Consider the following 24744-nt stretch of genomic DNA (forward strand, 5'->3'; position numbering starts at 1 on the left):
TTGGTGTGAGAATATACATCGAGGTTTTCAGAAAAGGTTTTATTCTGGAAAAGTAAAGTCTTCTTGGCATAGGGACTTGGCTGAGAGAAAATGCCTTTCTTACTTCTCCCAACCGTCTATATTATGTACAAGTGGAAATAGGTTGATGAGATGAGGTAACTAGCCATTCTTGCAACAGATCACCCTATTCCTCCAGTTCGATCGCGCTGTGTCCACAATGTGACCATCAAGGTGCGTCTGATTCAAAATTGGGAGCAACTAGGCCGCACAAGAGATTTGCATTCTCGTCACCAATAGCAATCATGGCCTGGCCAAATGACACGGTGAACATGTAAGGGTCGGCTGTCGTAGACAGACGCCAAATATAAAAATAGACGGCAGGCGCCAAAATCACCATCTTTACTCAAGACCAACAGAAATCACACGCAACTCAGATATATTGCTCTGTTTTGGCGATCAGCATACGCAAGATGTTGCCACATATGTCCCGGGTTGGGCAATTGGCCGCAAGTCTGGGCCTGATGGCTCTTCCGCCGGTCCTCGGACATCCCGCCAACCAACATTCTACAAATACTTCATCCTACGGGCCCGTTCTGTTAGAAAACTTTGATGCCATTGGGGCCTGGTTTGACGGCGTGGCAGCAATCAACGGAACCTCTATTGCTCGTCGACCAAACGCCACAATTGCCATAGTTGGTGGTGGCATCTCTGGTCTCGCCACAGGGTTGATGCTTGATAGCATTGGCGTTCACAACTGGGAGATCATTGAGGCATCTGATCGAATTGGCGGTCGATTCAGGACGAAATATGTTGGTGGCACTCAGGAATGGGCAGAAATGGGACCCATGAGACTGCCCTATTCGATCAAATATAAAAGCGACAATACAACCCATGAATACACCGATCACCGAATGACTTTTCAGTTAGCGGAGTGGCTAAATGACCTTAATAAGAACGATAGCAAGTGGCAAGTCAACTTCATCCCCTGGTTGCAGCACCACCCCAATGAGCTTCTGGCCAGAGGAACCGGCCGCCATCCCGATGGAAGAATTCCAACTCGAGGTGAAGTCGCCGCAAATCCCAAGCTGGCAGTCCCTCCCCCCATGACAAATGCAGAATACAATCGCACTAAGAGCTCAATGAATGGCATACTCAAGAATGAGACTCGCCTGCGAGAAATTCAGAGTGATATATGGCGCGCGCATGAGAAGGCAATGAAACAGAATCTGGACGATTGGAGCGAGCAAGCCATGATGCGACACGTATTTAGGGCTAGCGAAAACGTGACGGATGCGATTGCTACAGATACCGACTACGAGGTATTTTGGGATGAAATGGTGCACAATTCAAACTTGGCACAGGACGGCGGGAAAAGTGCGCTGGGAGAGACGGAATGGAAGTGCGTCGAGGGAGGGTTTAACAGGTTATCCGATGCCTTCACACCCCATTTGAAGGGGAGGGTGACGTTCAATCGCAAGGTCAGAAAGTTGGAGCCTGTAAAGGACGGTAATGGTGGACTTCGGACTCGACTGTCGTGGTATCCCAGCGTGACGAACCGCACGGATGAATCCAAGGACTACGACTACACCATTATGACGCTGCCCTTTACCATGACACGACTCATGGACCTCCCCAAGTTTTCATCGACGCTGAGTAGGGCCATGGGTGAACACGGGCTACGGTTTAAATCAGCGTGTAAGGTGGCGTTGCTGTTCAAGGAGCGGTTCTGGGAGAAAGGCGAACGGCCCATCTTCGGCGGGTATTCTCAACCGGAGAGTGCTGCCGTGGGAGCTCTCTATTACCCAAGTTATGGATTGAACGAGAGTCGACCGGGACTCATCACCCAGTACCGTGGAGGGGATTGGAGCGATCGGTTTGTCAGTCTCTCGGATGAGGAGTATGTCGGCATGGTGCTAGACGCAACCATCAGCTTGCACGGCGAAGAAGCGCGGCGACTGTACACGGGAAAGTACGAGAAGCTCTGTTGGTTACAGGACGAGCATTCTGCGACATCGTGGTGTCGGCCGAGTGTCGAGCAGCACAGGCTGTACATCCCGTCATATCATCGGACAGAACACAAGACGATATTTATTGGAGAGCACACGGCCCCAACGCATGCGTGGATAAGCTCGTCGTTGCATTCGGCGGTGAGGGGATCGGTGCAATTGCTGTTGGAGTTGGGTATGGTGAACGAGGCAAAGGAGTTGAACAGGAAGTGGATGGGAAGATGGATTGGCCAGGAAAGAGAAGGCAGATGAAGACGGGAAGCGAGTACTCGTTGAGTCGAGGTTTGGTGGACGCTTGGCTTGTCATGCCCTACCATCAAATGTTTCCTGCATGTGTCAACCTTGACGTGTCTGGGGTCATTGTGGGGAACATCAAAACACCATTGACGTCAATTTCTAGGAGCACAAGACGCGACAAAGGGGCCAAGAATGGCACATTCTGGCGAGTAGTGCTTCAGCAAAAAAAGTAATTGAGAATGGCCGGTTTTCTCCCTATGTACCCACGTAGTTGACAGCCTTGCTTTACAACGTACCTGGTAGATAAAGACTGTGGATGCGGACAGAACCGTCAATCCTGGCATAGCGAAATATTGAAGCGGGTTGCAGCCGCTAGGTGATGATGATGATGATGATGATGGTCCATGATCTTTTCATGCCGCCGAATTTACCTTCAACGTTTCAACCTGCTCTTTCTGCCGACTAATTTCCATTCCTCCATTCCTTTCCTTCCTCTCTTACTCTTTGCCTTCCCCCTCTCTCTTCCTCTGCTCCTCCCATCCTTCCTTCCCTCAATGTACCTTTATTCCCCTCTTCCTTTCAGATGTAGTCGGAGTTTTTTTTTTTTGTTATGATTCCTTAGGAACCCTCCCGTTAGCCGCTTGTTGCGAGCTTCAGTGTTGCGCCTGTGGCCAGCCTCGTCCTCTTTAATATCTGGTTTTGAGGTTGTCCTCAATGTCACCAGACTTCATTCATGCCCCATGCCCCAGCTGCACGGAGTATCTACAGTGCATTGCGGAGTACTTGGTGCAGAGGATGCATCTGCTTTGACTCCAGATGTCCCTGCTATTAACCAATTAGATGCTTAGCGTCACCTTCATCATTTTAAGTATTGGATAACCTGTAAGGCGATTGTCGCACTATGACTTGTCGAAGTCTGTGTGACGGCGACTTGATTCATGTTCCGAACTACAGGAAACCTGACTATAAACACAGTCAGATTCACCGAGTAAATGGAAGGACCCAATTCAAATGAAGATGTATAATCTACGCAATTTGCCAAGAGCGGTACATAAGTATTTAGCAACACAGCATACAGAAGAGCAATTCCCTGGTACGGCAGTTTTGGTCAGATGGTTGGAGTGCAGGGTAGCTCTTGGCAACTGAAAGGGCATTGAGATGAAGAACAGAGGCACGTTGTTGGGATGAAAGTGAAAGGCTGGCAGTATTGTGGCGTTAAAGTGCCTGGCGCCATTGAGATGCTTCGACTAAGCATAATGTCAACCAGACGCCATTGTCGTAACACACAGTTCATCCATGTCGTTCATCTCGTCGCGTATCGTCTGGGGCGAGTTCTCCGCACCTGGCCGTTTGTGTTTCACGCAGGCCAGACATCATCAGCGGAACACTCCGAACCTGTCTCGTCTTAGCTGCCAAGGTAGGCAAGTCGAGACGCGATGACTAGATGAGCCTTGTGTGCCATTTCGCCAGCCCTTCATTATGACACCTGGTCCCTTCAATGTTGTCTTGTCGACAGGTCGAGTTGGTTGCTCACGACTGGCTGTTCTCATGTGAGCAGAGTCGATTTTAACGCCCCAGCGCATCAGGCCGCAATTGCCTTTGCCTCTTCGTCGCGGGCCACCTGGTCGCTCTCAATCTAAATGAAATGACCTCAGTGCCGCCTATGCACCCATACGATCTGGTCAATTGGGGTTTGCGCTGCATCTCCACCGCAGATTTGCTCCATTCCCCCTCCAGATGGGACCAGCCTCGCGACATGGACGATTCACGCCACAAAATGTTGACAGAGGCGCGTAGCGAGGTCGGGCAGCCAGGAGCCAGGCAGTAGGTACGGAGTATGTATGGCGCACAGCAATGACTCTGGGAAGATGATTGGGAAAAACCCACGCATTGTTCGTTTCTCTCGTCAATTTGAGGGCTTGTTTGAGAGCTTGGGATGAAAAACGACATTCGACTGCTCAAGTGTGGAGAAGAAACATTGAAATGATCCCGCATGCATCTTTCACAAACTGGCACTCGAGCCGAACCAACGCCGTGGACCTGACCTTGACGGGTCCCTCGAACGTTGATTGGCTCGTTTGACAGAGTTCTTTTGCCTGTCGACCGCACCATCCACCTTCAATTGGCGATCTTACTGCTTCCAGCAATACTTGACCAATCTCTTGCATGAGCCATTGCAGCTAGTGGACATGGATGGTCAATTCCGTTGGCCTTGGCACGAAATTGCGCTGCTCTCCTCCACAGACCAGGTCATGTTTGTACGAGGAGAGTAAGTATGCACGCGATATTACTACTGTTGTGGTACTCTGTTGGTTAAATTGCATTGGTGCTGCTCCTCCGCTGTTGACATTCCGATCTAGTTGAGTCCCCTCAATCGGTTGACCGACTGCTTGCTGCCTTTGTTCCAGCTTGAGCCTTCACTCGACCTTCCTGGACACCAGACTGTCACATTCTCATCACAGTCAAGGCTCAACGAGGTGGAGAAGAACGAATTGACGGCTTGACTGCCCCTCGCACGCCTCTCCTCAAGCAGCATCACCATAAGCATCATCGCCCATTCATTGTCGCCGCAATGCGAACCACCTGGGCAGCCTTCGGCCTTGCAGCCATCGCGGGCTTCGTTGACGCTGCACCAACCGACAAAAACACCAAATGCCCTGCTGGTCCTCGTCTGGCTCACTGGCCTCCCAAAGCCGCCAAGGCGCTCAACGATATGATTGCGCGCAATGCTCACAAGGGCCGCTATGCTGTCTTCGACATGGACAACACCAGCTACCGCTTCGACCTGGAGGAGTCTCTGCTGCCCTTCCTCGAGGCCAAAGGTGTCTTGACTCGCAAAAACCTTGACCCGTCGCTCAAGGTTGTTCCCTTTAAAGACACTGCGTCTTTCACCGAGAGCTTGTACAGCTACTACCTCCGACTGTGCGAGATCGACGATGCTGTCTGCTATCCTTTTGCCGCCCAGGTATTCAGCGGCGTGCCACTTCGAGAGCTCAAAACCTACGTTGACGAGCTCATGGCCCTAAACGACACCATTCCCGTGCAGTACTACGAGGCAGGCGTCCTAACTAATTCTACCGTTAGCCCGCCCAAGATTTTCCGTGGCCAGGTCGAGCTGTATAATAGGCTCATGGCAAATGGCATTGAAGTCTATGTTGTCAGTGCTGCTTCTGAGGAGCTGGTTCGGATGGTCGCTTCTGATCCCAAGTATGGATATAATGTTAAGCCTCAAAACGTCATTGGCGTCACTCTACTGATGAAGGACCTCAAGTCCGGAAATGTCACATCTGCACGAAAGCAGATCAAGGAGGGTGATTATAATGAGAAGAACAATCTTGACTTGGTCATGACTCCCTTCCTCTGGACTCCGGCAACATGGAAGGAAGGCAAGTGGGCGGCAATCCTAGCCTACATTGATCCCTGGAACCGTCCCATCTTGGCTGGTGGTGACACTCCCGATAGCGATGGTCCCATGCAATTCCAGGGCGTCGATGTTGGACGGGGCGGCATTCACCTTTGGGTCAACCGCAAGGACAAGTACATGCAGCAGATAAACAAAATGATGACGGACTTTGCGGCGGCCCAGAAGCGGGAGGGTTTGCCTGTGTGGGCGGACAAGAATTGGGTCATTGTCAAGCCTGATGACATTTTGTAAGTTGACAAAGTGTCGGCAGTGTCCTACGCCACGCGCACATGTGTGTATAGAGTAGCGTGTCGTGTCGTGTCGTGTCGTGTCCCAGGGAAGAGCGTGGCGCAGCGCAACTACAACTGCTTCAATGGCAGCTGATTAATGAGTAAATAGTCTGTTATAATTTCAGTATTATAGAGCGAACAGCCATTGATCCCTGGTCGCAAGTCAAGTAACATGATGTAACTGGAGGTCCACTGTGTGTCTATGCCGGTAACATCAAGTGGTTCCTGACACTGTCGATCATTGCTCAACTCAGTAAAAACACACGTACATTGAACCGCTAGGTGCAACATGCTCTACACCTACTCGCAAATGAAAGGACGACTTGGGAAACCCTGACCGGATATATTCCTCGCAGGATGGCAGTTTACTTTCGAAAACCAATAAAATGCACAGCTTTTTGACGCAGCGTGACCTTCACTCTCGCACGCTTAATTATTTTATCCGTCGAGAATGTTACACGTCAAGAAGCAACGTTCTGGGCTTCACTCTCAGTCAGACATGACTTAGAAGGAACAAACCCCCCACGCAAACCTTCTTTTCCCCTCTTGTTGCTCGAGCCTCGTCTTCCTACGCAAAGACCAGCGGCATCACTCCCCAAGCTAGGGAGTCTAAGTCGTGATAGCTCTAGCCCGAGAGTACTGACCGAAAGAAAACGATTCCATCACCAAGTAGTTCCCTTCGCCGGTGCCAGTTAGGAAAGTGACGCTTTGCCAAGGTATGCCATGCTCATCACCTCCTGTACTTATTATTTCCAGGATTTCATCACCGCATCCTGAAAATTGCAACGCTATGTTGGTAGTATATCAGGGGGATTTGCTTGGCTCCCATGTTACAGTTCTCCCCCGCTCCGGTTGAGTTAATGACTGTCAAGTTGGGAAACTCAATTCAAGACTTCAGGCACACTGAACCACCCAGACCTTCTTTAACCAATAAGCTGCCCTGTGGGGGATGCCCGTCTGGCTGTTCCTGAATGTTGGGCTGAACAAAAATCGGCCTTGTTCGGGGGAATTGGCGTTCTTGGACCCTCCCCATTAGGTAAAGTTGGCTGGCTTTGGCTTTTAGCCACCCGCCTCACGGACAATGGAACGTTGACTTGCTGAGTTTCTAGTGGCCCCTGCATGAATCTGAATCGACTAAGAGGCTGCACGAGCAAACAAGCTGGCAGCGAATGAGCCGTGGCCGGGCGGATTTGGTTTAAGTGCCTTACATGTGTGCACGGCTATCCGAGAGAGCACATGCCTTTTGCCTTGAGGCGGGCGTTTTTGACCACGAGAATAAGGGAGAGCCCTCAACTACCAACATAGTCTACCGGACTGTAAAAGAAACGAATCGCGAGGCTGTTGCGCCGTCTTCTGACATGGATGGAAGGAAGACATGCCTCACGGGCTAAAAATATAAGATTTGGTACTAATGTGGCTACACCTGAGTTAATGCTCCATTACTTGTGGCAGTTGAACCTGTAGATCTGCACATCCGGACAACACTCCCGAACAGTCCAAGCCCCAACCCGTGGCAAATCGACCATCACTAGAAAAGAACTCGTCGCATTTCCTCAAATCCACCTCCCCTTTGCAGGTGAATAGCCGGATCCAATTGGGCTACCACACCTTGCATCTGGGGGCGCCTTCTGTTGGCCTGTGGTTCGTGGTTCATGGACCAGGGCATCTGCTTTGCGAGCCTTCTTGATCCTGAATCCTGAAGGCTGTTGTTGCCTTGCTGCTGTTTGTTGCTAATGGCTAACGAAAAGTATCCGTCTTACCCCCATTGAAGGATCAAATGATCACACTTGGGCCAGGTAGATGTTACCATGCCCAGATTATGGTGCAGTTTTGCCGCGACTGGCGTAAGCCATGCCCTGATTGCACTTTTCCCCGCGTAACTTGCAGCAAATCAGTAGATCAGATTAGACTCAGCTGTTTTCACTCTACCTGACTGTGGACATATATAATGGTCGCGAATGTCCGTCATGATGCTGCTTGTTCTCTTCCCCAGACAGACAAAAGTTCAACGACAACTCTACAGCTTTGACAGCTTTTACCATTCTTCTGGCTTATTCGCCTTATCTTGTATATATCTGATTCTTATTCAAAATTACTTTTAGCACATACTTTGTGACTAACTCTCTTATCAAAATGTTCGGAAAAGCTACTATCACCTCCGCTTTCCTCGCCGCCGTCGTAGCAGGACTGCCAACGGCCGAGAGCAACGACGTTTATGCCAGGGCTGCTGATCGCTACACTTTTTACCAAGGCGACGGTTCAACTGGAGCCGGCTGGCCATCCCAGAATGCTTGGGGCTCTTGGGACGAACTCTGGAACGCCAACCTGCCTCTTATGCGACAGTCTTGCGGTTGGAATGGCTGGGGGGCAGACAACTCTGGCGACGAAATCAACTCCATCAACTCTGCAATCCAGCAACTTGCTAGCCAGACGGGCGTTGATAGACGCTTTATCCTCGCGATTATGATGCAGGAAAGCAAGGGCTGCGTCCGTGTTCCTACCACTAACAATGGTGTCACGAACCCTGGCTTGATGCAATCCCATAATGGCTCTGGCACTTGTGCATGGACCAACCCTTGCCCTTCATGGCAGGTTACTCAAATGATTAGCGACGGTACTGCTGGAACTTCATCTGGAGCGGGCCTCCAGCAATTGCTTGCCCAGGCTCAGGGTGCCATTGGCGGTGGCAGTCGATCTTTCTATGCCGCTGCCCGCCTGTATAACAGCGGATCTGTCGACTATAGCAACCTCAACAACGCATTCACCAGCACTCGTTGCTATGCTACTGATGTTGCTAATCGTCTTACTGGCTGGACTCTTGCTCCCAGCAGCTGCTGGTAAGCGAGAGTCAGATGAATGTCAACTTCATCGTGCAAGGCTTCCTTGGAAGTTTTCAGTTTTTCAAGTATATATCTTTATCAAGTATATAGTTCCGACTCTGCGAGTCTACGTACATATCTGACAACATATTCAATCATTCCCTCGAATGCTGAAGTACTGAAGTCGTTGTGACTGTGTAGCTGTCGTGAGTTTGGAGTGATTTGACCCTGCCAAGACGTAATAGGCGCAACATAACGAATGCTCCATGACATGCATGCAATCTCTAAAAATAGCAAGATCAGCCTTGGTGGGTGGCACAGTTCTTCAGCAACTGCCGTAAGTCTCAATTAGATCATGCTGCAGTGACCGATTGGATCTGGTTTAAGCCGATTTGCAACTCCTCCATGAAGCATGACGAGGAGAGGTAGTCCAACTCCGAAATCTAGCAATGCAGCTCAAGCCTGAATGCCAAAACTAGGCAATTTGGTATCAACTTGCTTCTTCAAAGTGCCAAGCCAGGCAGGGAAAGTTGGGTTTTGTAAGCCAGTCAGAGCACCAAGCCGCCAAACCATGCACCTGGTGAAGCTTGGTGCACCTCCTTTCCCTACGGCCAGCTACTGCTTTTCGGTGTACCGCCTGTTTTGATCCGCCTTTGGCGCCTGTACAGAGCAGGGACGATAATGCTACCAACGGAGGTAAATTTGAGTCTGGTTGCGCAGGACCTTACCAGGGCCGCCCACTGTTCAAGATATTATTCACTAACCCGCGCTTGAGTACTGCTGACGCACCGGGAAGCTTCATTGATCTTCATTTGCAATCTTCCTGGACTTTGGCAACTAGTGCCGCCAGCAGAAAAGCCGAGGCAGTTTTAACGCCTCTTGACCGTCAAATTCCAACTAGACCAGAGTATGCGGATTCATTCCGACGCCGAGACCCCACTTCATCGGGATGAACCCGGTCGACCAAAGTTACCTGGACATACGAAGGAGCAAATGGGCAATGGAGAAGGTGAGAGAGTACTGCTTTGTACTGACAAGAAAGGACCTAGAAGAAGAGCCGAGAGTGGGAGAGTCAACTCAACTGGTCCGACGATAAAAGTCAACCAGCCTCTGCCTGCGTCTGGTTCAGCAACTGCGGCAACATTTGACCTGCTGAAATTTCCAACATCTCCAACTTAAACAAATTCTCAATTCTCAAACGACTGGTGAGAATCGACGGCAAGGCAATACAAATTGGTTCTCATTTGACGTGGGTGTTTCAAGCACTTAAATATTGCGAGCGTGGCAGGTCCGACACGATAACAAGATGGGTCAAAGCACCGCCATAGAGACGACCCAACAGCCGGCCCCTGTCTCACGAAGCTCTAAACGATTTGTTCCAAAAGACTTGTCTGGAAATCCGATTCCGCAGAGCAAGAGATGGCTCTATTCAACGCCAGCCCTCAAAAACGGAGAGCTGCAATCTTTTACTATTGATGTGCTAGTGGTGAGCGCTTTCGTTACATTCAACTCATCGGAGTTTGGCCGTAACTTTTATGATGGCATCGAGAAGAAGTATGGTGAATGGAACGTCAACTTTTGGGGAACCTTCATTATCACATCGGTGTTCTTCTGGTTATGGGGAGCCGTGTTTGCCATTCCAGACCTGACGGGCTATCCAAAATGGCTCTTCAAGTACAAGACGCAGCCGTTTGTGCGAGTTGATTTGCGGCAATATGCCAACATTGCTCTCATCTCGTTCAGAAATCAGCTTTTCGTCGCTGCTCCGCTGCTTCTCGCAACCATGTACATTGGCCCTCTGAAACCCGTGAGCTCGTCGGCTCTGCCAGGCAAATTGGAGACTGTCGCTACCATTATTTTCGACGTCATCTGCACAGAAATAGGCTTTTACTACGTTCACCGATCATTTCACTCCAAAAGGCTTTACCCAATGTTTCACAAGCAGCACCACGAGTTCACGGCGCCTGTAGGTCTCGCATCTACATACTGCACTGTGACGGAGCACATTTTTTCGAACCTGCTTCCGAATGCACTGGGGACCATGCTGGTAAGACATCATTGGTCGCAGGCTGTTTTTACGTTCCTATTCCTTGAGTTTGGAACCATTTGCTCTCACTCAGGCTACAACATTCCGTGGCTGCACTCGAATCTACAGCATGATTTCCACCACTTTGCCTTTGACGAGAATTTTGGTCCTACAGGGTGGCTAGATGCCTTGCACTCGACGAACAAGAAGTTTCTCAAGACCATGGCGGACGCAAAGCATCGGACGGGAGGTGATGACGAGAAGGCTCGGCAAATGGTGCTCGAGAGGCTGGCAACTTTGGAAGTGGAGGCGAGGTAAATCCAGGATTCATTCAACATGACGAAACACCAGTGCAATACGGGCACAACTGGAGCTGGGTTTGAAAAGTGAGGACGGAATTGTGGAATTGCTGGTCGAAGTCGAGCAAGCAACAACCACACCAGAGTGCTCGTGGCTCTCGTCTAATCTGTTTCGGGTTTCCAATTACATGTGATGAAGGGTCGCTGACCAGTAGCCACGACTGAAATGAAACATGGAGAAAATAAATGATTGAGCACCTTGCCTGATTTGCGTTAACCCGTTTGCCATGCAATAAAATGTAACTGTGAGGACGGCCAAGGAGACAAGCCCGGCTGGTCTTAAATTTGTGATTCCAACTCAAATCCACCACTTACAGGAGCCGGCCTTCTGATGACCACCATCTGAAGGATAGAATTTTGACGCTGAATCAGACAAGCGCGGGGGTGGAGTATTTCTTGGACAACTCAAATCCGTCAAAGTTCCTCCGGGGGTCCGTACAGCTCCATCAAGGCTCAAAAGCTGTCTGTTATTTGGCGAGATGTCTTGGCTGGGTGGGTTGAGCGCCACGATTCGTAGCTCCACATCTCTAAGGGAAGTCAATTGCATTGTGAGATTCTCCTTGGAACGTTCTTGGGGCATTATATTTTGTCCGATGTTCCGCTTTGACAAGAGAGAGTGTTGTTCGTTGTTCCTACAACCCCACGTCACGAAAGACTGAGCCGAATCGCCTTGCTACATGGTTTCTCCAGTATAACGATTTGCGACTTCGTTTTAGAGGACTTATTCCTCGTGGACTTGTCCTTGCCCCTGCGTCAAATCAGCTTGTCAGTTCAATCAAGGGTGCCCTGGCATCATTGCATCACCAGCCTCACAACAGGAGTTACCCAGCATATGAGACCAGATTTGACCCAACCAACAGCTTGACAGACACCAAATTCGCGGCATTGCAGTAACTTAATCGTCGCGACAATGCTCCAGGTGGCATTTAACCCGTGGACAGCAGTGCTGGCGCTGCCTGCCCTTCTCATCGTATTGTGGATATTTCAGTTGATTTATATCCCGCTTCGAATGCGCAAAAGTCCCGGTGTCAAGGCACCCATCTTGTCTAGCAATCCCTTTGGAGGTAAGCACAAACAAGGTGGCGATGGCCATACGATGGCCTTCATTTGGATAGTACCAGCACTAATTTGCTCCTTAGTATTCTATGTGTTTTTCCAATCTGCGTATATGCAGGCAAACAATCGGATGCTGGAGCATTTCGACAACATGTTTAGCCAAGGTGACCCGGAAAACCCGAATGTCGTTGAGCTACATTTTAGCCGACGCCGCATTATTATTACTCGGGACCCTGAACACATCAAAACTGTTCTTACCAGCAAGTTTACACAGTTTGGAAAAGGAGAGATAGTCCATTCCGCCGCTAGCCCATTCCTTGGGGACTCCATCTTCACGACTGACGGGCAGCTTTGGCAAAAAAGCCGCGCTCTCATCAGACCAATGTTCACAAAGGAACGCGTCCGGGATATCGACATATTTTCTCAATGGACCGACGTGTTGATATCTAAACTTCCACCTTCTGGCCAGACTGTGGACATTTGCGACTTGTTCTATCGAATGACTCTTGATGTGTCGACCGACTTCCTTCTAGGACAGACTGTAGGCGCGTTGGACAACCCTAACAGTGTATTTAGCCAGGCGTTTACGGATGTGCAACGCATGCAAATGATCCGGGTTATCTTACAGTAAGTGTGTTCTCTTTGCTCCAACAGAAGGCCCAGCCAGCCTGGCACATTGATGCTGGGGAGGAGCTGTAGTACTAATGACTTCGGTGTCTTAGTCCATTTCGACACCTGCTACCACTTCGCAAATACTACGATGGTATCAAAGTAATTGAGCAGTTCATCACCCCATATATAGAGTCAACGCTGCGTCTGCCCATTGAGGAGCTCGAGCAGCTTTCCAAGTCTGACAAGGAGTTCACATTCCTGCACAACATTGCCTTGTTTTCGCGAGATCCTCAGGTCATCCGGGATCAAATTTTTGCTGTATTGATCGCTGGTCGAGATACAACCGCGGCAACGCTCTCCTGGGCTATGTACGAGCTTGCAAATTATCCCGACGTCTGGCAAAAGCTTCGTCAACAAGTTCTGGAACAAGTCGGCCCAACTCGAACTCCGTCCTACGAAGATCTCAAAAACATGACGTACTTGACTCATACGATCAACGAGACCTTGAGGCTGTACCCAGCAGTTCCTTACAACATTCGCGGCTGCAGTACGATGATTTCCCACTTCTCTACGGCCATGCATTCGCTGACTGTTCCATCTTAGTTGAGGACTCGACCCTGCCCGCGCCAGCAGGCCAGCCAGATATTGCCACATCGACTGGCGATCTTATCATTTACAGCACCATGGCCATGCAACGCCGACCGGATCTCTACCCGCCCGCTTCGGAGACTTTTGCTGACCCTGCAATCTTCAGCCCCGATCGCTGGGAACACTGGACACCCAAGCCCTGGCAATATGTGCCTTTTAATGGTGGTCCCAGAATTTGCATTGGCCAAAATTTTGCAGTCACTGAGATGGCCTTCACAAGTAGGAATATTCTCAGCTTTACCCAAACTTGAAGAGGGTTGCTAATATGTTGGAACAGTGGTACGACTGCTGCAAAAGTATGAACGCGTGGAATATCGTGGTGATTGGAAAGCTCAGTTTCACAAAGCTGAGCTGGTTGGCTGTCCAGGACAAGGAGTGCCGGTGGCATTGTACGAAGCGAAGCAGTAAAATATACCCTCCCAATGAGGACCGACTTGTATACATACATGGATATGCCGGCAATATGTGACAAGATACTGACAATGGAAGGGGCAGGGGGCCTTAGTGATTGTATGCTGGGGATATTACGAGTGCCCACAGCATCTAACGAGGTAATGCACCCAGAGATCATCATATGAGAACTATATGTGTAAAAATGAGTCTTGTTTATGGCTTACAGCTTGTATAATCCTTTTGTGTTTGGTAGAGCTATGTGCCAGATACTTGGCCGCGATTTCAGAGATTTATGACCGCCGGTTAGCACGTCCTTTGGGTGATGCGGGGAATCGTTTACGCCATCCTCCGCCCCAAATATATACGACAGGAATAAACAGAATAAAAGCTCCTAGAATTCCAGCGTACATGACAAATGTCTTCAGGTATCCCAGTTCAGCAACCCATTCCGAGACACGGAAAGAAAGCACAAATGCAATAATGCAGCGAAACGAAGCAATATTGACCAGTGAGGGACCTGTTAGTTCGGGGGCGGACTCAAGCACGTAAACAATGCCGATAGTATTGGTGGCAAGAAAGGCAAAGGCAATCATGGCTAGACCGAGAAGGAATACCATCCAATGATATTTTGCTGGATCATCGCCCGCAAAGCCAAAAAGGAGGCAGCCGATGAGGCCAACCACACAAGGAATTATGAGATTAAGAAGCTGTACTTCGGGACTGCGTCTGCCATGTTTCTTGGCAAACCAGTTGGCGACAAGGTCGGCACCCCAACCAGAGACGACAAAAGAAGCACCTGCGGCTACTATAATGGGAAACAAACAGAAGCCGAGATGATAAAATGGCCAGCTCCAAGGTGCTGTGAGAAGTTGCGGGGCGATGGTATATCCTGCAGCAAGAGCAACAGCTATAACTGCAGAATTGAGCATGGTAATGAAGAATAAATGCGGGTAGAAGAAAGTGCGTATACAGTCCCAGATGGCTACTAGGCCGTCATTCCAGTCAGGCTTCCCCTCATATAGCTTGAGATCTTCCTTCCAAGAACGCGCTGGATAGGTCTCGTAGTCGATATCTGGACGACGCTGGCCGGGTCGAAGTGGGACAGCAGGGATCCCCTCTGCAAGTAATATTAGCCTTAGCTCTAAGAGATTGTATTGGATGCTCTGGCACCTACTACTCTCATCTTGTGAGCGCACAAACTTCGTTTCAGGAAGAAGGAAGAACATGGCAACCCAAAACACAAGTCCGGCACCAGCAGTGACATAGTAGAGCAGCCTCCAGCTTGTATGACCAATAATATACGGAGAGGCGACACCTAGTGTAACAATGACAAGACCCTGAAAGGATGGTTAATACAGCTAGAAGCAAGGGCATAGGCAAAGGGAGTGACTGGCATTCTTCTGGGGCATTCTCCTCGTGTCTTACCTGTGTCGCAAACACCACACTTATAGCCGCATTTCTCTGGTGGTAAAATACCATATCCTGGATAATAAACGGTATTAGACTCTCAACAGTTCCAGCACCAAGTGCTTGAATAACTCGACACGCCAGATGGGTTCCTAGGTTGACGCTAAAGCCGGATCCTACACAGCCGGCCAACGCGATAATGCCTGTCGTTAGGAGGATGCTGCGGCGACCAAGGGCAATGGAAAGAGGGACGAGAAAGAAGTTAGCTATCCCAATCATAAGGATCGGGGCAGAGGCCAGCAGATATATCTCCCAAATAGGTGGTCCAGGGAATAAAGCAAGGGCGGCAAGGCCGTTCGTGCCCTCTGGCAGGTGTATATGGACTAACAGCTTCGGATCGAGGCCGGCGTACTCAAAACTAAAAATCGGTAGCATGGCGCCCAAAATTAATTCCGCAGCAGCAGCCATGGAACCAAAAAGACAGAGGATCAGAATGGCCGCCATCTTGCGCCAATTCGGGAGGTTAAGCGGATCTACGATACACATTAGTTAAATACTTCAAAAGCTCGTTACGTATCATACCTCTCGGATTGGATGTAGGCATAGGAATTAGACTAATTACACCGTTCTTCTTCTCTGGGAATTGTATCTCGCGACCATTATCCGCAGATGAGGCACTCTCAGTTCTATGCTCAAACATTGCAAATTCGGGCTGAGAATCATCTATGATCTTGCGCAGGCGAGAGGAGGCTGTTTTGGGAGTGGCCATCTTTTAGAATGACAGGACTCTCACGAAGAGAAAACGATTTTTAACAAACGGGAGGACCCCAGACTATCGCCTTTCCAAGATATCGAACTATGAGAATAGATGTGCACAGATATGGTAGATGTAGATGACAATAAGAAGGTAGAGATGAGGCTAAGTAAGACATCATAATGAGAGTCGAGTATTATATTAAAGTCTACTACAAATCAAGTGCATAAATTATTTGCATATGCAATCATCTGGGGAGACAAGCAAGGGTTAGATCTGCGGAGGGTAACAGCAACTATGGAGATGAGATGCAGGCGCCAGACTTGGGTAGCAAAACAAGACCAATCATAAAGCTCTAAATACGCTACATCTTGGCAACACCATCGTCTGAGGGTCTAATTTAACCTCGGATGCAGCTGTTGAAGACATGTGTTGTGGTGAGCTTTAGTGGATTTTCGAACCAGAGGACTGACAATATGGGTAACTCAGGCTACTGTACTATAGCTAGCTGAATCGTAACTATGCCCCTTTGATAGGTAGGATACATATATTTCGGCTCTCTTGAGAGGTTTACGGCTAGCGATTGTGAGCAACCTGGGGGCTCTTTGTATGGCGTCTGGTTGTACCATAAGTGAGTGGCCTTACCAATAATGTCTTCGTGAAACAACGTAATGTAGTGTGTTTCAGACCCGCCTTGATGCAGGAAACACATGTGTTCACGGCTGCAGATCTCGGCCCATCACTATGGCCAAAGCTAAGCCTTCCGTGGTACAGCGGCGCACTAAGTCACCAAGCCACAAGTTACCTTTCCCAGCCGACACGGGGACCACAAGATTGACGGAAGCAACTGCCGCGGTAATTGCAGAGCAAGACATATGCCAGGAAGACATGTTGGGTTATTACTGGATGGATGGACACTAGAGAAACAAGCCAAATATTGCCACCAAGGTGACTGTTTTTAACAAGCTCCTTACGAAACAGCAGCAGGCATTGGGTATTACTATGACTTTGTTTTTCAGTTTTATAAACTGTATAAACATGTACTAGTACTCTATTGCGTTTTCAATATTGCAACTCTATTGTTTTCTTACAACTGCCTCAACGAAAGTACTCATCATGAAGCTGTCGCTTGTTGTTACTTGCCTCGCTGTTGAAGCATTGGGTCACCAGCCAAATGTTCTCATTCGACGGGATCTCACTACAATTACCGGTGTATTGGACAATGTCAAGTCTGACCTCCAGAAACTCGGAGATACAGTAAAGTCGGCCACTGACGATCCGGCGCCTCTTCTGAAGGCTTCCAATGCTCTCATAAATACAATTAAAGCCGGGAAAACCAAGGTCGACAGCACAAGCGAGCTCTCTTTCAATGACGCTATTGCGTTAATCCGGCCTGTTCAAGATCTTACAAACCTAGGCCAGTCTCTTACGTCCAATCTCAAGAAGATCAGACCAAAACTACAGAGATTGGGGGAGTGCGTCGTGGTCCGCATCCAAGTCAATAGCATTACATCTGGGTCTGAGGCTCTAATTAAGTCTGTCGATGCCAAAATTCCCGAATCAGCTCGAGAAATTGCCAGCCAACTTAGCGCCAAGTTGACCAAAGTTCTTCAACAATCTCAGTCCGACTTTTCAGAGCAAAACTGCAACAGCACGGCTGGCGGCGCGCAACCAACGGAAAGCGAACCGAGTTCTAGTTTGGGCAATTCAATATCTGCTTTTATCAACCCAAGTACTTCCAGTGCTGCGATGCTTATTTTCCTGGGAGCTGTAGCAACTATTATGGTCAACATTGCCTAGCGGTAGCATGTCCAATATTCCAGAAGCATTTTGTTGGTATTAGATACGGTATTTATGTTATTTAGGCTATTCTCTCAAAGATATCAGCAATCTTCATTGCGTGGTTTAGGAAAACGCAATGCCCTGAATCGACTTCAATAAGTTTTGTTGCTGGGTGAGACTGTGCAATCATCTCCTGCGCCTGCGTCGCAAATCCCAGATCATTCTTGAGTACAATATATGTTGATGGAATAGTAAGATCGTGGAGAGTAGTAGGAATTGGTGTCTCTAGGGCTGCCTGCGAGAAGCGCCAGGTCCTCATTTTTGGCCACCACGATTTCTGAACTTCCTCAGTTTGATCATTCAAAAAGTCTTCAGCCGCATATTGATTCAAGCGCATAGTCCCGTCCTAAGATAGTTTGTTAGTTTGTTGTAGTACACACTTCTCGTACTGGGGGTTGCGCTTACAGGAACATAGACACCATCTACGTCAACATACCGCGAGTAGCCCTTGCCGCCCGCCCACGCGTCTAGAAAGTCAACATTTGGTGTAAGGACTGCCAAGCCAGCAATGTGGACAATGGATTTAAATCCTCCTCGTTTCCCGACTGCCTTTCGCTCCGACAAGGTCCACCCTTTTGTGGCCATAATGGCGGGAATAGATCCGAATGACCAACCGGCAACAACAATAGTATTGCCAGCATCCATTAGCGGCTCTACTATTTGGTGGCATTGCTGAACTTCGTCAAGAGCGGATTTGCCAGCTTGCGAACCATCTGTTGCGTTCGAGAGTAGCTCTGGGACGATCATCTCATAGCCTTTGGCTTTGAGTGCTGTTTGAACACCGGACCAGACACTCGCCGGGAACCAGCCACCATTGAATAAATAGATAATTGGTTTTTTAGACGTAGACATTGTGCAAAGAGAGGATCCTTCTGGCGCCGAAGAAAAAACTGTACTTGGTGGTGCGCTGTAGTGGTTGCGGTGTCGAGAGGTAGAGCGTAGCTCATTTCTCTGGTAGCATAGTCTCTTAAATAGTCCTCAAATGCTCAATACAGTTGAGTTCTTAACGCTTCTACAGCTTTCTTACTTCTCAGAAATATTGAGGGATTACTACTGAAAGTTTTCCAATCAAACCAGATAAAATTCATTTATTGCTGACGCGCCTTCGGTAATCCCAGTGGCTTGGGAGGTGGCTTTTCAGCGTAACCAACAAGGCTCTCACTAACTCAAATTGGAATTTGCAGGGCTCTGGTCTAGCAATTTTACTGGCTGTAGAGAGCGCTGCCACAGAGCTTGACTAGCCGTCTCGTGTCAGCTTGAACTAGCGCTGATCTTGCCCCCATTTTGTCGATTTGTAAGTGTCTGGGGGCTTAACTTGATTAGGAATTTGCAAATATAGTGCTGACAAAATATATATTGGAGTATCTACTTATAAGCTAGCAAATACCTCGCACTTACTTATAACGATATCGGATGCTTCCTTTCCCACCCAGGGAAGAACGGACTCTCGTCAAGTGTTTGAACAGCCCAGTCTTTCTCTATCAATCCTTTCTCTAGTTGCATCTTCTCATACCTTTGGAGCGCTGGTTTAGCAATATGCTCAACATGCCAGGTGCTTTTGTATTTCATTATACCCGCTTCGCCTTCGTTTAAAATCTTAAGGACGAGAGAGGGGATGTAAGGCTCATCCGCAAACTCCAAAAGAGGAGTATACAGAGCCTTGAAGTTAAATATTATAGCACCTGATAGAGGTAATCGGCGCAAAGTCTGCCAATCAACTCGCAAGTAGATATCTTCTTCGCGAAGTGATTCTTTTTGAGAGTCTCGATTGCTCCAGTCAGGATGGTCGGTGGGCAGGAAGAGTGGTTGACCAATTTCCAGACCCCAGGAGCCTCGTTGAATAGGACTAGGGGCAGCCATTTTGGTGAAGAAGCTGTACAAATATATTAGCACTTGTTGTTTGTTGTATAGTGCTATATGCATTACGCACCGATCCATACTAAAAGCCATTTTCTCCTTGTAGCTAGGTACTTCTTGGTGTACGCCTTGCAAGCCCATTCCGATCTTTTGACCAAGCTTCCAACCAAGGGAAGAGCAAATCATTCCGGCTCGCAAATGGTAGCGCCCAGTTTTCTCATCTCGCATAGTTATTCCAAAGTCTTCTGGTATATTGTGTAGTAGAATATGCAGCGGCTCACCAACTGCCAAATCGTGAGTGGTATTGAGGATGTGGTTCACAAAAACATTGTCCCTGATTTCGAATTGTTGTGGATATCTCGCAGCGAGGAATTGCAGAGCCATCTCCATAAGCTCCTTACATGCAAGCTCAGAGCCTGGCAAAGCCTGTAGTATATCTTTTCCATGTTTTTCGTAAAGGTCTCGACGCTGGGCTATACGCTGCCTGTAGGTACTCTCCAGCTCAAGCCAATAATCTGGGTCAAGCTTTTTATATGCTGGGATGAGGTAAATCGCTGTGAGAAATTCCGTAATGGCTAGCTGATATCGAATTACTTACACATGGTTTGATGGTAGGGCCATCGAAACGGTCGATACGGTCTCGGTCGGGCGGCATCAATGTCGAAGTTCCGAAGGGGAGTTGGCGCTGGAACGCCCGATAGCACTGCATAGTTGGGGAATGTGCCAAGCGATCTAACATCGCCAACCGTAAAACCGCTGTATACACTTGTTGACGGGCTTGCAAGGCGATAGTCTGATCCCAGCTTTAATAGTGACTTATCCAGTGTGGATAAATTTACGATATGAGATTGAGCGGCAGGGATGAGTTTGGGAAGAACATGTCGCTGCGAGGGTGGCAATATCTTTGAGTAGTCTGCATCTGGGACTTTCTTCTGCTGAGGTTGATTTGCCCACGGGATGGTACTGCGGCTGATAGGTTTCTGCTTAGATAGATAGATTTGTAGCAGGTAGGCAAAGATGGCCACGATTACTACTGGGAAAAAATACAAAAACGCCATGGTGTGAAGAGTAAACTAAAACGGCATGCTTGAAGATGATTCTCTCTGATGCTTTCAGAAGGTGGAATTATTTATCAAGGTTAAAGATTTGTTTGATGTACTGTATACTACTAGTATATGTATTTAATATAATACCAAACTTTAGGAATGTCATCCAGGTGGTGGAGAGAGGTAGTGTCAGGGAGACCTTCTCACCGTACGCCAAGCGGCTAAAGTAACCAAAAATGGAAACATTAAATCGAGTGGGGCAGTTGCTTGTGCGGGGAAAGTGATCTGGCGCTGTCTGGTTTGTGACACTGGGAAGCTATAAACTGACATCAATCAATGTGATTTTTTGGCGCTGCAGTAAAGATAAGATAGATAAATATGTATACACATGCGTTTATCAAAAGTAGGAGGTTCTATTAATGCAAAGAATGCGGTGTTTTTGTCAATGTTATGCCGACTTTGCGAAAAGAACTGTCAGTAAGAAGATTAGTATTACGTCGTGTACCAACTTGGATAAGATGACATGAGAGTATTGCAGAGACAATTTGTAGACTTACTCCTCTTTACCTTGGCATGTATCTACCATGAATGTTGCTGCGTATTTTCTGTTGTGCCAAAAGCATGGATATGTGCAGCGCAATGAGGTGCCTCCGGGCATTTTTGCCTATATTGGTTAGGGCAACCAGACCAGACACAACATTGAACATTAAAGTCAAGTGCTTTCAAATTTCTGGTTCCCATTTGCCAGCGGGGACCACTGGAGATACAGTGGCAGCCACAGAGGAGAATCGTTGACGGCTAAACAGACCGGAAAAGGGAAGGTCTGGTGCTACACACCGCCAGACTCGCCTCAAGCCTTAAACCAGCCATGTCAAGTCGTACATAACTTGACTCTCATCAGACATCCATAACATGTTTCATTGCATCCCTGTGGCTGCAGTCGCGGGCACAACAGCCATATCATTCGTTTACAAATTGGAAATGAGATATGATGGAATTGCTGAGCGTTTCTCTCTTGAATACGTGCTCCGACCACATGCCGTGCGTCGTTCAATGGATTGGGTGCACTCATAGGCACCTAATTTGTCTGGACTCTACATGTGGAACGCTTGTGTACATATTGAATATGTCTTTTGAGGCAAGCCCGCTAACTCGTGCTGCATTCTCCTCTTGTTTGCCCCGATGTTATCGTCCCTCGACTCTTCAGACGCTATAACTCCGACGAAGCCAACCCGAAGCCGTAGCCACTTTAAATCTCGCCTTGACTGCTTTGACTTGCAAGAGAACGGGAACTAAGTGCAATGAAGTTCGGTTGAAGTGCTCCACCTGTCGACGCTTGGCTCTCACCTGCGCGTATCTCGTCTAAATTACAATCTCCCCGGCTGTGGCTTCTTTTTATCTTCCACCCTTCGACGGCGTCGAATTGTTCCCTGCTGAGGATTGCCGACTAAGTCGTGCGAACTGTGGCACCGATGTTTCCCACCGCTATATTCGGTTGCTTCATCCAGCACCCTTAGAATAGTGCTACTATAGTGCTAACACTAAGCTAATATTATACAAAGTTCTTTTACTAGCACGTTTTCGCATACATTATACCTATAAAACTAGAATAGTAGCTAATAACTGTGAGCAGGCTTTATTGCGCTTATAGTACTAGAGCTAGATTATGGTGCCTTTCTAATTAGTGCGTTGCGTGTGTAGGCAGAAAGTGGTCAAAGCGGCATCAAAAATGCCTCCCATTCTAACCTCGTGATTTAGGGCGGCTTCTCCGTCTGTGCTCTTTGTTCCCGGTTCTTTGTTCCCGGTTCTTTGTTCCTAGCTCTTTGTTCTCTGTTCTCTGTCCTGTTTTCTTCGTAAATTTACTTTACACAATAGACTGGAGAGTCTGGTTATTCCTGTAACGGTTAACGTGCGGAGTTCCTTTAATGTACAATACCGCAGTCTAATATTTACATATTAGTAGCTAACACTGCTTCGCTTAATTCTTTATTATGACGCTGACCAGAAAGCCACTAGAGTAAGCATAGCTACAGATCTTTGCAATTCTATTTGTATTCTTAGTAGCAATTATGGATAATAAGACAACTACTAGCTTTAATTTGGTTAAAGACCAAATCGGCCAGATTCGGAAGCAATTTCGCACCCCCTCGATATCATGCGGCGTTTTGCACGACGGCGAAGTCATTTTCCGTCATTGTGAAGGTTTCGCCAATGTGGAAAATAGCCTCCAACCAGATGCTGACACTCTCTACCTCATTGCATCTTGCACCAAGGCCTTCACTTCTGCTACGTGCGCTATTCTCGAGAACGAAGGAAACTTAAACTGGGCTGCGCCGGTGTCGTTATATCTACCAGACTTTAACACTGTTCACGATCCTGAAATCGGCAAGCGAGCAACACTCGAGGATCTTTTGTCCCATTCCACTGGCCTTGCCCCTGTTGACCATGCCGTTACGGGCTTTTACGACGAGTACTACAACAAAGGCCACGACCAAGTCAAGATTGCCTCCTACCTCCCCGTGGCCTACAATTTTCGATCCCGGTGGCTTTACAAACACACCATATATGGAGTTGTCGGTGAACTTATCGCCAAGATCACCGGAAAAAGCGCAGGGCAAGCCATGAAGAAGAAGGTTTTTGAGCTTCTAGGTATGAAAAGAACCTGTACAAGTGCTAAAGAGTATACCGATAACAACGTGGCTACGGGTTACTCGATTTTGGATGGAGGAACGGCGTTGCCCCTGGAAAACCCCCAGTTGGAAGACGGAGGTATTCAAGGAGCCGCAGGATTCGCCCGAAGCTCAGTGAACGACATGCTCCTCTGGGCAAAAGCAGTTATGGAGGCTGAGGACGAAGCAAAGAAAAGGGGAAAATCGCCCGGTCTCCCAGGCATTGAGTTTGCCAGGTGCGCTCATCGCCCGATGACTCTTGAGAATGAGCTCGGTGAAAACTCCTATGGATTTGGATGGTTCCGACACACACTGCCCTCCCGATGGTTGTCCACGATTGGACCCAACTTTGCACTCCTGCCTGACCCTCCTATTATCGGAGCGGACTCTTGTCCCAGACTGGCAGTGGCGCATTGGGGTGAATTTCAAGGCTTTCTCACCCCATTCTACACCTTTCCTGAGACCAAAAGCGCCGTTATTGTGATGGCCAATTCTTCGCCGTCGCGAGGAGATCCCACGGACCTTATTGCACAAGCACTTTGCCAGGAACTTTTTGACATGAAGCCACGTATATCTCTCTATGATGCTGCTGTCCGAGCTTCTACAAGGGCAAACGAAAGATGGTCAGAACTAGTGCAAGAATGGGCGACAAAACGAGACCAGACTTCTACCAGTCAACCAGCCTCCGAATTCGTCGGAAACTTCAGCAATACGGGTTTAATGCTAGACATTAGTATTCGCGAGTTAAGTGATCAAGAAAAGGGGCACGGCGAACGCCCAGAACTTTTGGAATTCACTGTCAACGATATGCCAAGGCAGAGGGCGAAGTTGCGCTATTATCACCATGATGTCTGGACATTCATACCTGACTCAAGAGATGACGCAACACGGAGGGGCTTGGAACAATACATGCTGCTGCCTCTGCTGCTCTTCTCATTTCTTCGTAATGCTGAGGGCAAGGTTGTCGCGTTAGAATGGGATCTCCAGGCCGGTGTGGCCGAGGGTCCTGCACCTGGCTTAAGCGAAAACGTCCAACCAATTCGCTTCGACCGTGTAGAGAAGTAACCTGTAGAACAATAGGGTGTACTGCATGGCGGTGCCACAGGAGATGCCAGGTGCCCAAAGATCTGCGTGGTGGACAAAGTATGGTGTTGTACAGGCTTGATGCTGGATTCTTTTACTGCACTGTGTAATGTTTGGAGTGGCGTAGTGTAATATCTGAATGCCGGAGTCAAAATGTTACATGCAGCCCAGCTACTGACTTATAATAACGATGGAGTACCGTATAATACTTGAGAAACAAAGCTTGCTCTTCCCGAA

The 24744-nt window shown here is 48.4% G+C and overlaps 10 protein-coding genes across 10 annotated transcripts; 7 read left to right on the plus strand and 3 right to left on the minus strand.

Moving 5' to 3' along the window:
• Positions 1-482: 482 nt before the first annotated feature.
• Positions 483-2258, plus strand: VFPPC_11256 (L-amino acid oxidase LaoA; the record flags this gene model as incomplete). Its single annotated transcript, XM_018289499.1, has 1 exon — positions 483-2258. The coding sequence occupies one exon, from the start codon at positions 483-485 to the stop codon at positions 2256-2258; it is 1776 nt and encodes a 591-aa protein (XP_018136649.1).
• Positions 2259-4815: 2557 nt separating this feature from the next.
• Positions 4816-5898, plus strand: VFPPC_11255 (phosphorylcholine phosphatase; the record flags this gene model as incomplete). The annotated part of the gene is made up of 1 exon (XM_018289498.1): positions 4816-5898. The coding sequence occupies one exon, from the start codon at positions 4816-4818 to the stop codon at positions 5896-5898; it is 1083 nt and encodes a 360-aa protein (XP_018136648.1).
• Positions 5899-8069: 2171 nt separating this feature from the next.
• On the plus strand, positions 8070-8777 carry VFPPC_11254 (glycoside hydrolase; the record flags this gene model as incomplete). Its single annotated transcript, XM_018289497.1, has 1 exon — positions 8070-8777. The coding sequence occupies one exon, from the start codon at positions 8070-8072 to the stop codon at positions 8775-8777; it is 708 nt and encodes a 235-aa protein (XP_018136647.1).
• Positions 8778-10061: 1284 nt separating this feature from the next.
• VFPPC_11253 (C-4 methylsterol oxidase) lies at positions 10062-11099 on the plus strand (the record flags this gene model as incomplete). The annotated part of the gene is made up of 1 exon (XM_018289496.1): positions 10062-11099. One exon carries the CDS (start codon positions 10062-10064, stop codon positions 11097-11099), a length of 1038 nt encoding a protein of 345 aa, XP_018136646.1.
• A 951-nt stretch (positions 11100-12050) lies between these two features.
• Positions 12051-13864, plus strand: VFPPC_16969 (cytochrome P450 alkane hydroxylase; the record flags this gene model as incomplete). Its single annotated transcript, XM_018294721.1, has 5 exons — positions 12051-12204; positions 12280-12823; positions 12919-13355; positions 13412-13675; positions 13734-13864. The coding sequence occupies 5 exons, from the start codon at positions 12051-12053 to the stop codon at positions 13862-13864; spliced, it is 1530 nt and encodes a 509-aa protein (XP_018136645.1).
• Positions 13865-14139: 275 nt separating this feature from the next.
• On the minus strand, positions 14140-16025 carry VFPPC_11252 (MFS transporter; the record flags this gene model as incomplete). Its single annotated transcript, XM_018289495.1, has 4 exons — positions 14140-14966; positions 15024-15186; positions 15275-15789; positions 15839-16025. 4 exons carry the CDS (start codon positions 16023-16025, stop codon positions 14140-14142), a joined length of 1692 nt encoding a protein of 563 aa, XP_018136644.1.
• A 1101-nt stretch (positions 16026-17126) lies between these two features.
• Positions 17127-17810, plus strand: VFPPC_11251 (hydrophobic surface binding protein A domain-containing protein; the record flags this gene model as incomplete). Its single annotated transcript, XM_018289494.1, has 1 exon — positions 17127-17810. One exon carries the CDS (start codon positions 17127-17129, stop codon positions 17808-17810), a length of 684 nt encoding a protein of 227 aa, XP_018136643.1.
• A 61-nt stretch (positions 17811-17871) lies between these two features.
• VFPPC_16968 (alpha/beta hydrolase family domain-containing protein) lies at positions 17872-18704 on the minus strand (the record flags this gene model as incomplete). Its single annotated transcript, XM_018294720.1, has 2 exons — positions 17872-18198; positions 18258-18704. The coding sequence occupies 2 exons, from the start codon at positions 18702-18704 to the stop codon at positions 17872-17874; spliced, it is 774 nt and encodes a 257-aa protein (XP_018136642.1).
• A 546-nt stretch (positions 18705-19250) lies between these two features.
• On the minus strand, positions 19251-20767 carry VFPPC_11250 (HRQ family protein; the record flags this gene model as incomplete). Its single annotated transcript, XM_018289493.1, has 3 exons — positions 19251-19725; positions 19783-20245; positions 20308-20767. 3 exons carry the CDS (start codon positions 20765-20767, stop codon positions 19251-19253), a joined length of 1398 nt encoding a protein of 465 aa, XP_018136641.1.
• Positions 20768-22824: 2057 nt separating this feature from the next.
• Positions 22825-24489, plus strand: VFPPC_11249 (beta-lactamase family protein; the record flags this gene model as incomplete). Its single annotated transcript, XM_018289492.1, has 1 exon — positions 22825-24489. One exon carries the CDS (start codon positions 22825-22827, stop codon positions 24487-24489), a length of 1665 nt encoding a protein of 554 aa, XP_018136640.1.
• Between the last annotated feature and the right edge of the window lie 255 nt (positions 24490-24744).

This window comes from Pochonia chlamydosporia (genome assembly GCF_001653235.2).
Source record: "Pochonia chlamydosporia 170 chromosome Unknown PCv3seq00017, whole genome shotgun sequence".
Taxonomy (NCBI): domain Eukaryota; kingdom Fungi; phylum Ascomycota; class Sordariomycetes; order Hypocreales; family Clavicipitaceae; genus Pochonia; species Pochonia chlamydosporia.